The sequence below is a fragment of the Rhinoraja longicauda genome, chromosome 13 (assembly GCF_053455715.1).
Source record: "Rhinoraja longicauda isolate Sanriku21f chromosome 13, sRhiLon1.1, whole genome shotgun sequence".
In the NCBI taxonomy this organism is placed as follows: Eukaryota; Metazoa; Chordata; class Chondrichthyes; order Rajiformes; family Arhynchobatidae; genus Rhinoraja; species Rhinoraja longicauda.
Window position 1 is genome coordinate 19,382,238 of NC_135965.1, and position 12,152 is coordinate 19,394,389.

At 44.5% G+C, this 12,152-nt stretch overlaps 1 protein-coding gene across 7 annotated transcripts in view; it reads left to right on the forward strand.

Moving 5' to 3' along the window:
• LOC144599502 (mediator of RNA polymerase II transcription subunit 12-like protein) overlaps window positions 1–12,152 on the forward strand; it is a 395,150-nt gene that overhangs the window by 320,462 nt on the left and 62,536 nt on the right. For all 7 annotated transcript variants that reach the window (XM_078410467.1, XM_078410473.1, XM_078410471.1 and 4 more), the window contains exons 30-32: window positions 1,113–1,294; window positions 3,788–3,949; window positions 8,755–8,866. In XM_078410467.1, coding sequence (XP_078266593.1) covers window positions 1,113–1,294; window positions 3,788–3,949; window positions 8,755–8,866 — 456 coding nt within the window. The remainder of the gene's footprint in view (window positions 1–1,112; window positions 1,295–3,787; window positions 3,950–8,754; window positions 8,867–12,152) is intronic.

A 12,152-nucleotide genomic window follows, 5' to 3' on the forward strand; every position in this document is an offset into this window, starting at 1 on the left:
GAATAGGTGACGTTTTGGTACAGAACCCTTCTTCAGACTGAAAATAAGTGTGGGGGGGGGGGGGGGGGGACTGGAGGCAAGCAAAGGCCAAATAAAATCAGGGCTGGCAACAGATGATCTCAGGAAGAATGGAGCCCATAATGGTCCATTGTTGACTGGTGAAAGTGTGATAACAAGAGGGATACAAGGATGTGAACAGCGGAACAGTGATGGGATACTACTGCTACTACTCGCACCGCCACCGTTAGTCACATCTTCCCATCTCCACCCCTTTCTGCTTTCCGCAGAGATCATTCCCTCTGAAACTCCCTGGTTCACTTATCCCTTCCCACTCAAACCATCCCCTCTCCAGGGACTTTCCCCCTGCAACTCCCCCCCACCCCCCACCCCACCAGTTCCACCGTTCACATCCTTGTATCACTTTCGTTATCAACCTTTCCCAGCCAACAATGGGTCATTATGGGCTCCACCCTTCCTGAAGTCATCTGGTGCCGGCCCTGATTTGTTCTTGCTTCTTCTCACCTCAAGTTTCTCTCCCACCCCACCCCACCATCTCTACTTTCAGTCTGCAGAAGGATCTGACACGAAACGTCACCTATTCTTTTTCTCCAGAGATGGTGGCGCAGCGGCAGAGTTGCTGCCATACAACGCCAGGGACCCGGGCTAGAACCTGACTACGGGTGCTGTCTGTACCGACTTTGTACGTTCTCCCCGTAACCTATGTGGGTTTTCCCCAGGTGCTCTGGTCTCCTCACACACTCCAAAAACGACCAGGTTTGCAGGCTAATTGGTTTTGTAAAATTTTTAATTGTCCCTAATGTATGTAGGATAGACAATAGACAATAGGTGCAGGAGTAGGCCATTCAGCCCTTCGAGCCAGCACCGCCATTCAATGCGATCATGGCTGATCACTCTCAATCAGTACCCCGTTCCTGCCTTCTCCCTGCCTAGTGTTAGTGGGCGGGGATCACGGGTCAACGCGGACTCAGTGGGCCTCAGGGCCTGTTTCCACATTGTATCTCTAAACTAAACTAAGATGCTATCTGACCCGCTGAATTAATCCAGTATTTTGTGTCTATCTTGCACTTCTCAATAATGATCATTTTTGTTAGGGCCCAACTTCGGTTGCGGAAATGAACTTGTTGCTGGAAAACATCGCCAAGGCTACCATTGAGGTCTTCCAGCAGTCGGCGGAGCTGAACTCTGTTCCAGTTTCCACTGGAGTTGAGCTGTTCCATGAGAGCAACAATGGGAACAACAACCCAAGGCAGAACGGCAAGAAGACATTTCTAAGGTAAAGCAAGGTTTACTCTACATTTTTAGGGGCATGGAGTGGGAATGATAAATGATTAACAATGATTTGCTAGAATTGATCAGTTAGAACACAGGACAGTACAGCACAGGAACATGGCCTTCAGCTCACGATGCCTGTGCCCAACATGATGCCAAGACCAACTATTATCTGCCGACACATGATCCATATCCCTACGTTCCCTGTATATCCATGTGCTTATAAGACCTCAAAACCATTAGACATAGGATCAGAATTAGGACATTCAGCATCGAGTCCACTCCGTCATTCAATCATGGCTGATCTATCTTTCCCTCTCAACCCCATTCTCCTGCCTTCTCCCCATAACCCCTGACACCCTTACTAATCAAGAACCTGTCAATCTCCGCTTAAAAAATAACGAATGACTTGGCCTTCACAGCCGTCTGTGGCAATGAATTCCACAAATTCTTCTGCCTAATCCCTGTAACATTTTGACGCCCTTCCTAATCAAGAACCTATCAATCTCCACCTTAAAAAGGGACCATGTTTGATGTCAGCACCTCAAATGTTAGCTTTGTCCAGCACTGTTAATTTCAAGAACTGTTGCTGTTAAGAACAATCCTGGTTTCAGTTGGTATCCCTTTATGTATTTTCCAACAAGACACATTTATTTATCACATGTGTAACTGCACTATAAAATTATTTTTGCATTTATCACACATGCTTTGGCGCCATTTCCAAAGTCAAGTCGGCCCGCTCGCTCGATATTCCGGAGCTGCACCCGTGAACCGATGTCCCCCTCCTCTCCTCTCCTCGTCCAGCCATCTTTGTCACACCTCCTGCAGCTGACCTTGAAGGCACGAGAGGCATTTCCCTGCTTTGATATACAACATCATTAACTACAAATGAAATGGCAGATGAAGAATAGGAGCTGAGTAGACCTGGAGCTAATCAAATCTTGACCTCCACTCCACTTTCTTACCCAGTCCTTGTAAGCCTAGGTTCACTTTGTGTACGGACATCTATTGATCTCAGTTGATCTCAGTGATGAATGTACCAGGTTGTAAAACATTCACCCTTTCCTCGTTGGAGGCTTCTTAAGATTTAAAAAAAAGGAATTATTGCTCAATTTAGAATTTAGACTTTAGAGATGTGGGGCGGAAACAGGTGCTGGCATAGTGGTAGAGTTGCAGCCTCACAGCGCCAGAGACCCAGATTCGATCCTGACTACGGGTGCTGTCTGTAGGGAGTTTGCACGTTCGCCCTGTTACTGCATGGGTTTTCTCCGGGTGCTCCGGTTTCCTCCCACACTCAAAAGATGTGCAGATTTGTAGGTTAATTGGCTTCTATAAATTGTCCCTAGTGTGTAGGATAGAACTAGTGTATGGGGTGATCGTTAGTCGGCGTGGTCTCAGTGGGCCGAAGGGCCTGTTTCCACGGTGTATAAACTAAACTAAACTAGACTTAACATAGAGGCAAAGTGCTGGAGTAACTCAGCGGGTCAGGCAGCATCTCTGGAGAAAAAGGATGGGTGACGTTTCAGGTCAGGACCCTTCTTCAATAGGCAATAGGTGCAGGAGGAGGCCATTCAGCCCTTCGAACCAGCACCGCCATTCAATGTGATCATGGCTGATCATTCTCAATCAGTACCCCGTTCCTGCCTTCTCCCCATTCTCCCTGACTCCGCTATCCTTAAGAGCTCTATCTAGCTCTCTCTTGAATGCATTCAGAGAATTGGCCTCCACTGCCTTCTGAGGCAGAGAATTCCACAGGTTCACATCTCTCTGACTGAAAAAGTTTTTCCTCATCTCAGTTCTAAACTAAACTAAATCGTCCTCTTCACCTTTAGTCACTTTTTTAAAAAGATATTATAAATGGGATTAGGACATCACTGGCAATATTAATGGGTCTCCTCAGTGACATTGAGGGTAGCTAGTGCTTGGACACTGCAGTCCATCCAGTGAAGGGACTCAGAGTGTCACCGTTCTAACATGGCTGACCAGCTTGCTGGCTATTTCGGTAACCAGTTGAGAGCTAGGCACATTGCAGTGAGCTTGGAGTCTCACACAAGTCAGAACAGGTAAGATGGCAGATTTCTTGCCTCCAAGGTACATTGGTGTGAACCAAATGTCTTTTGATGGCAGAGTTATTTTCTGGCATTCCCTGCGCTGTGAATTCTGTTTGCTAAATCGTGTGCATTTGCATCAAAACAGGAGGTTCTCTGGCCTTTCTGTCCATGATGGTGGGCAAGAAAGAGGTGTTGAGACTGTAAATTGTTGAAGAATTTTAAAATGTTGACTGATTTTTGAATCGGTTTGGCAATTGAAAAAGAGGGTTAATCTGAAAGTGCTCTGATGGCTATTTGATGAGTTTCTTTGTGTGTGTGTGTGTGTGTGTGTGTGTGTGTGTGTGTGTGTGTGTGTGTGTGTGTGTGTGTGTGTGTGTGTGCGTGTGTTTGTGTGCATGCCTGTGTCCATGTGCGTGTGTGTGTCTGTGTGTGTGGCTTGCATTCAGCTGCTCAGAAAGAAAAGGCGTTTGGCTTGTCGCTCCGCTGATTGCGAAACTCCCCACATCCGTTCAGGGTCGAGTACTGAAGGCTGCTGGAGAAGAGCTCGAAATGGGTCAACATTTGGGGTCATCATCTAAAAAGGAAAGGGATAGACAGAAGCAGAAAAGGTAAGAGGATTGTGAAGACATGCTATTCAGAATGGTTCAATGGTTCAATGATTCTTTATTATCAGGTGTACCGAGGCACAGTGGAATTGTTTTTTTTATGCATAAAGTTCAGTAAATTATCACTATACATAAGCACAATCCCAGATTTTAAGTACAAAGTGTGTAGAAATAGTCCACTGAGACCATGTACAAGAATCACCGGGTTTTGACCCCATTTTCAAAGTCCAAGTTGCTTTAAGTGCAGCCAGCCATTGTCCTGGCAACGATGCTGGGTCGGCCTGACCAGGCGATGCGTCGATGTCCTCCACCGCTGCTCCACCGCTCCGTGCCGCTGCAGGCCGCAGGCTCAGAGCGCCGTAGATGTTAAAGCAGTAGGAATTAATGTCTGTCAATAAAATATTCCTATCGTAAAGTAAATTGGTTGTAATAAAACTGTTTATGAAACAACAACAAAGTAGGACATTTCCAATGATAGACACAAAGTGCAGGAGTAACTCAGCGGGTCAGGCAACATCTCTGTTCAACAAATAGGAATAGGTGATGTTTCAGGTCAGGACCCTTCTTCAGAGGGAAATTCCAAACTTGATTCTATATTCTCATATTGGCAGTTGAGGTTAGAAGCTTGTGCTAGGTTCTCTGGTTTAATGTACACCACAGACAAAGAAACCAAATGGAGTTCAATGTGAACATGTTTCTATATCGAACATGTAGCAAAAACAACAAAGGACAAAGACGGACAGGTTTGTAGGTTATTTGGCTTGGTATAAATGTAAATTGTCCCTAGTGTGTGTAGGATAGCGTTAGTGTGCAGGGATCACTGGTCGGTGTGGACTTGGTTGGCTGAACGTCCTGTTTACACGCCGTATCTCTAAACTAAAAAAAAACAAAAGGAAGATTATAAAGAAAAAACTGTAGATGATGGAAATCTGAAACAAAAACCCAAAATTCTAGAAAGGTTTGGCAAAGTCAGGCAGCACCTGTGGAAAGAGATACAGAGTTAATGAATGGTCTTTGACCTGAAACATTAATTCTCTTTCTCTTTTCCAGATGCTGCCTAATCTGCTGAATATTTCCAACATTTATTTTTAAATAATGAGGGATCTCTCTTTCTCCCTCTTACCCCTTTCAACTACTTGAGACAGATGCATTGGTGGAAATCCAGTTTTTCTGGCTTTGAGGTGGTTTTTGCATGTTATGTTGGGTAATGTCATGGATTTGGGAGAATGTGGGGCCCATCTCTGAATTCATTCCACTTTTTAGTCATTTGTTTAGTTTATTGTCACGTATACTGAGATACAGTGAAATGCTTTTTTCACTGGGTTTCCTTTGGGTTTGTTATCATTATTTATATTTTTAGTTTATTAGTTTAGAGATACAGCGCGGAAACAGGCCCTTTGGCCCACCGAGTCCATGCCGACCAGCGATCACCCTGTACACTAGCACTATCCTACACGCTATCCCGACACCTAGGGATAATTTACAATTTTACCAAGCCAATTAACCTACAAACCTGTTTGTCTTTGGAGTGTGGGAGGAAACCGGAGCACCTGGGGAAAACTCACGCGGTCACGGGGAGAACATACAAACTCTGTACAGACAGCACCAGTAGTCAGCACCGAACTCTGGTGCTTTAACGCAACAACTCTACTGCTGCGCCACCATGCTGCCCCTATTATGCTATGTCCATTAAAGTTAACCTGTCTAACAATAAAGGTAATTAAGAATTAACCATGTTGCATGTGAACTTGTCTACATAGCAAATTATGCACATAAGGACAGAAATTCTTCCTTAAAGGGAATTAATAAATGGTTTTATATGTCGTTTTTATTCAAGGATTTAATGGTCACAATTGCTGGCACTGGGTAAATTTAAAGTCATACAGCGTGGAAACAGGCCCTTCGCACCAACATGCCCACTCAACCAACATGTCCCATCTACACTAGTCCCATCTGCCTGCATTTGGTGGAAAAATTTTGATTTGTTTAATCAATTGAATTTAAATACATTGCTGACATGTCTCTGAATCACGACCGTAACAAGCCTTTGCAACCCTGCCCCTGAATAAAAAAGGCAAACGCAATTGTGAGCAGTTTTGGGCCCCATATCTGAGGAAGGATGTGCTGTCAAAGGGTACAGAAGACATTTATAAGAATGATCCCAAGAACGATTGAAGGTATTTATTTTACAAAATGCTGGAGTAACTCAGCAGGTCAGGCAGCATCTCAGGAGAGAAGGAATGGGTGACGTTTCGGGTCGAGACCCTTTTTCAGATGCTGAGATGCTGCCTGACCTGCTGAGTTACTCTAGCATTTTGTGAAATAAATACCTTTGATTTGTACCAGCATCTGCAGTTATTTTCTTACACTCCAAGAACGATTTGGTTGACATATGATGAGCGTTTGACAGCACTGGGCCCATACACGCTGGAGTTTAGAAGGATGAGGGAGAACCTCATTGAAACTTACCGAATAGTGAAAGGCCTGGATAGAGTGGATGTGGAGGGTATGTTTCCACTACTGGAAGAGTCCAGGACCAGAGGCCATAGCTTCAGAATATAAAAGGACGTACCTTTAGAATGAAGATGAGGAGGAATTTCGTTAGTCAGAGGGTGATGAATGTGTGGAATTTATTGCCACAGAAGGGTGTAGAGTCCATCAATGGATACTTTTAAGCCAGAGATTGATAGACTCTTGATTATTAAGGGTGTCAGGAGTTATGGGGAGAAGGCAGGAGAATGGGGTTGAGAGGGAAAGATAGATCAACCCTAATTGAATGGCAGAGTAAACGTGATGGGCCAAATGGCCTAATTCTGCTCCTATAACTAATGAACATAATGGCTTTAACTGCATAAAGTTGATTGAAAGAAGCAGCAAAAGCAAAATTATAACTTTAAAGCTATTTTCTAAAGAAGACACGGGTACAGACACAGCTGGTGATTCAAGTGGCAGAGTAAAGGAAATGGCTCATTGTTCAGGAAATGATGCCAACCATGGTTGAGTTCATGTTGCAATCAGCAGCCGCAAGTTGTTTCTGGATGTGAACATGAGCAGTCTGATCAAGTTATTTAAAACTTAAACGCTTTTCCCTATCCATGAGGTGCTCTAGTGATCACTGACCCAAGATATGGCGACAGCATTCCATAATAGCTGCTCAGTAATCCGAGCCAAAAGCCATAGAGTCATAGAGCATGGAGCCAGGCCCTTCGGCCCATGCGAACAAGATGCCCCCTCTTCGCTAGTCCCACCTGTTGCAATTAGCCCATATCCCCCTAAACCTATCCTATCCATGTCCCTGTCCAATTGTCCTTTAAATGCTGTCATTGTATCTGCCTCAACTACCATCGCTCCATATACCCACCACCCTCTGTATGAAAATGCCCCTCAAGTTCCTGTTTTTTCCCTCTCATCTAAACCCCAAGTCCTCTGGTTCTTAATTCCCCTTCTCTGGCTCTGTGCATTCACTGCGTCTATTCCCCTCATGATTTTGTACACCCCTATACGTCCCTCATCCACCTGTGCTCCAAGGGGTGTAGTCCTAGCCTGCACAACCTCTCGCTGTATATGAGCCCCTCAAGTCCTAGCAACATCCTTGTAAATCTGCACTCTCTCCAGCTTGTGCTGAATTTGAACATAAGCTGATTTATGTATTTGGCTTATGAATTCATGAGTGAATTCATAATTGGCCAGTGAATTTGTAAGTGAAATTATAACCTAACATATGAATTTATTCCTACAAATCAGTGTCACCAATTTGTCACGAGCTTCTTATATACATGAGGTTATCAACTGTCAAATATATTCAGCTCTTAATAACCAAATCACTGACCGAAATAGAAATAGATGTGGGTAGATTTGGTGATGCAAGGAAGCACAGATGCTGGAATCTTGAGCAGAAAAGAGAGTGCTGGAGGAACTCAGCAGATCAGGCAGCATCTTTAGAGTTTAGACTTCAGCCCACTGAGTCCCCGCCGACCTGTGATCACCCATACAATAGCACTATCTTACACCCTACGGACAGTTTACAATTTTACTGAGGTGCCATGATGGCACAGTGGTGGAGTTGCCGCCTGACAGCATCAGAGACCCAGGTTCGATCCTGATGACGGGTGCTGTCTGTACGAAGTTTGTATGTTCTCCCCATGACCATGTGGGTTTTCTCTGGGAGCTCTGGTTTCCTCCCACATTCCAAAGATGTACACATTTGTAGGCTAATTGGCTTCTGGAAATTGTCCCTGATGTGTAGGATAATGTATGGGATGATCGCTGGTCGGCGCGGACTCGGTGGGCCGATGGACCTGTTTCCGCGCTGCATCTCTAAATTTAAAAAAAAAATCTCCAAACCTGTATGTCGTTGGAGTGTGGGATGGAATGCGAGCACCTGGAGAAAACCCCATGCAGTCACAGAGAGAACGTACAAAATCCGTACAGACAGCACCCGTAATCAGGATCGATCCCAGGTCTCTGGCGCTGGAAAGCAGCAACTCTAACGCTGTGCCACCATGCCACCCATTTGTGGACGGAATAGACAGATAATATTTTTTCAGGTCAGGATTTCTATTCTGACTGATCAATGAGGGAAAAGGTCACGGCCCAAAACATCCACTCCCATTCCCTCCAGAGATTCTGCCTGACGCACTGTTCTTTCAGCATGTTGTGTTTTTGCTTGAGTGAAATTGTTGATCAGTGTTAACATGCATGCTAATATTTCTGAATAAAATTGTGTTTTTGGCCTCATTTAGTTGATGAGTGAGGACGACCTGCACTGGTGACCTGGGTAACCTCTGTCATGTTTTCTAAACCCACAGCATGTCATTGTTGAGCCAACAGCCATTTCTGTCCTTGGTCCTCACCTGCCTGAAGGGTCAGGATGAACAGCGGGAAGGCTTGCTGACCTCCTTGCAAAACCAGATCAACCAGGTAATGGGTTCTAAGGATGGAAACCAGCGCAGGAACTGTGCACTTCTGCACGGGGAAACACTAGAATTTATGCATTTGATGTCGGACATTATGATAATTATACGGAAGATGTGTATTCTTGATAAACACGATGGGTATTCTTGATAAACAAGATGGGTAAAATGGCCAACTTCAGGAGGCAATGAATAGAAATGGGATCTGAAGAAGGGTCTCAACCTGAAACGTCACCTATTTCTTTTCTCCAAAGATGCCGCCAGACCCACTGAGTTACTCCAGCATCTTCCATGGAAATCAGCATCTGCAGTTCCTTCCGACACAATAGATGATCATGGTGTTTAGGTTCCACTGCACAGCTGGTTTAGTTAAAATAAACATTAGGGGTTGTAAACCAAGCTGAGGGCAATAAAACTGATCAGGGAGTATTGACTTTTATTGCACCCATTTGTTATACAAATGGGAGAGTGGTTTTCTATATAGCAGGGAATGTAAGGTTGAAGATAACTCTGGGGAAAGATAAAGATGAAAGGTTACAGGGACATTGATCAATGTTGAATTATCTAAAAAACGTAGAATGCACAAGTAACCATTTTGTTGTGGGTGCTGTGAATCTTTAAAACACTTTGGGTTCCCTCAGAGTGCAACAGTGTGCACTGTTAAGGCCTTCAATAAACGAACTTGCCCGAGAAACTCACCACTGATCTATGAGATGTTTTATTTTATGTCTATTCCTATCTGAGCTGGGCCCCTAGTAAAGCCAGATTCAGGGTACAAATGAAACAAAAAACAAGAAATAGCATTTTCACATTATAAAGATGAACATGTTCATAAACCATAGGAGCAGAATTTGGCCATTTGGCCCATCGCGTCTACTCCACCATTCAATCATGGCTGATCTATCTTTCCCTCTCAACCCCATACTGACTTCTCTATGTAACCTTTGGCACCCTTACGAATCAAGAACCTGTCAATTACTGCTTTAAAAATACCCATTGACTTAGCCTCCACAGCCATCTGTGCCATGAATTCCACATAGTTCAATTTGCAATGTATTTGCTGACAGTAAATGAGTTGGAAATGTGGTAAGGAGAGAGCCCTACAGCAAGCAGTTTCCTTAAGTGTAGGTACAGTGAAAAGCTGTTTTGCATGCTACCCAAACAAATCAAATAATACTATACATAAATACAATCACATCAAGCACAAGTAATATAGGTTGTGCAAAGTAGACGATATAGAGTGCAGAATATAGTTCTTAGCAGAGGACATCGGTTTAAGGTAGGGGGGGGGGGGGGGAGATTTAATAGGAATCTGAGGGGTAACCTTTTTACATAAAGTGTGGTAGGAATATGGAACAAGCTGCCAGAGGAGGCCATTGAGGCAGGTACTATCACAACATTTAACAAAACATTTGGACATGTACATGAATAGGATAGGTTTTAAGGAATATGTGTCAAACATAGGTAGGTGGGACTGGTGTAGATGGGGCATGTTTGTTGGTGTGAAGGGCCTGTTTCCACGCTGTATGACTCTATGAGGAGCAAGACGGTAAAGCACACGGTATTGAGGGTTCAGTTTTGAGGTGGATAGAAAATTGGTTGGCGGACAGGAAGCAAAGAGTAGGAATAAACGGGTCCTTTTCGGAATGGCAGGCAGTGACTAGTGGGGTACCGCAAGGCTCAGTGCTGGGACCCCAGTTATTTACAGTGTATATTAATGATTTGGACGAGGGAATTGAATGCAACATCTCTGAGTTTGCGGATGACACGAAGCTGGGTGGCAGTGTTAGCTGCGAAGAGGATGCTAGGAGGCTGCAGAGTGACTTGGATAGATTAGGCGAGTGGACAAATGCATGGCAGATGCAATATAATGTGGATAAATGTGAGGTTATCCACTTTGGCGGCAAGAACAGGAAAGCAGAGTATTACCTGAATGGTGACCGATTGGGAGAAGGGGAGATGCAACGTGACCTGGGTGTCATGGTGCACCAGTCATTGAAAGCAAGCATGCAGGTGCAGCAGGCAGTGAAGAAAGCGAATGGTATGTTGGCATTCATAGCAAGAGGATTTGAGTTTAGGAGCAGGGAGGTTCTGCTGCAGTCGTACAGGGCCTTGGTGAGACCGCACCTGGAGTATTGTGTGCAGTTTTGGTCTCCTAACCTGAGGAAAGACGTTCTTGCCTTAGAGGGAGTACAGAGAAGGTTCACCAGATAATCCCTGGGATGGCGGGACTTGCATATGAGGAAAGACTGGATAGACTGGGCTTGTACTCGCTGGAAATTAGAAGACTGAGGGGGGATCTTATAGAAACATATAAAATTCTTAAGGGGTTGGAGAGGCTAGATGCGGGAAGATTGTTCCCGATGTTGGGGGAGTCCAGAACCAGGGGTCACAGTTTAAGGATAAGGGGGAAGTCTTTTAGGACCGAGATGAGAAAACATTTCTTCACACAGAGTGGTGAGTCTGTGGAATTCTCTGCCACAGAAGGTAGTTGAGGCTAGTTCATTGGTTATGTTTAAGAGGGAGTTAGATGTGGCCCTTTTTGCTAAAGGGATCAGGGGGTATGGAGAGAAGGCAGGTACAGGCTACTGAGCTGGATGATCAGCCATGATCATATTGAATGGCGGTGCAGGCTCGAAGGGCTGAATGGCCTACTCCTGCACCTATTTTCTATGTTTCTATGTTTCCATGTAAGATTTAATAGGAACCTGAGGTCTACTTTTGCACTTAGTGAGTGGTGGGTATATGGAAGGAGCTGCCAGAGGAGGTAGTTGAGGCAGGTACAATAACAGAATTTAAAAGACACTTGGACAGGTACATGGATGGAAAAGGTTAAGAGGGATATGGACAACATGCAGGCAAATGGGATCAGCTTGTACAGGGCATCTTGGTTGGCATGGACAAGTTGGTCTGAAGGGCCTGTTTTGTGCTGTATGACTCTATGACTCTTCATCCTGATGTAGTCCCAACTCGAAATGTAGACCATTCCTCTCGGCCCCATAGATACTGCTCGACCCACTAAGTTCTATCGCTCCAGATTCCAACATCTGCAGTCTTTTGTGTCACTTCATTTTTTATCATTTTTTATGGCTTCAGACGTGGAAGTGTTAACAGCGATGTCAAGTCAAGTCAAGTCAATTTTATTTGTATAGCACATTTAAAAACAACCCATGTTGACCAAAGTGCTGTACATCTGATTAGGTTCCTGTGTCTGTGGCTGAATCATTTGATCAGAATTTGAAAGATATCAAGATATATTTTTAGCTTGCTGATATCTTTTATAGCAGTCTCGC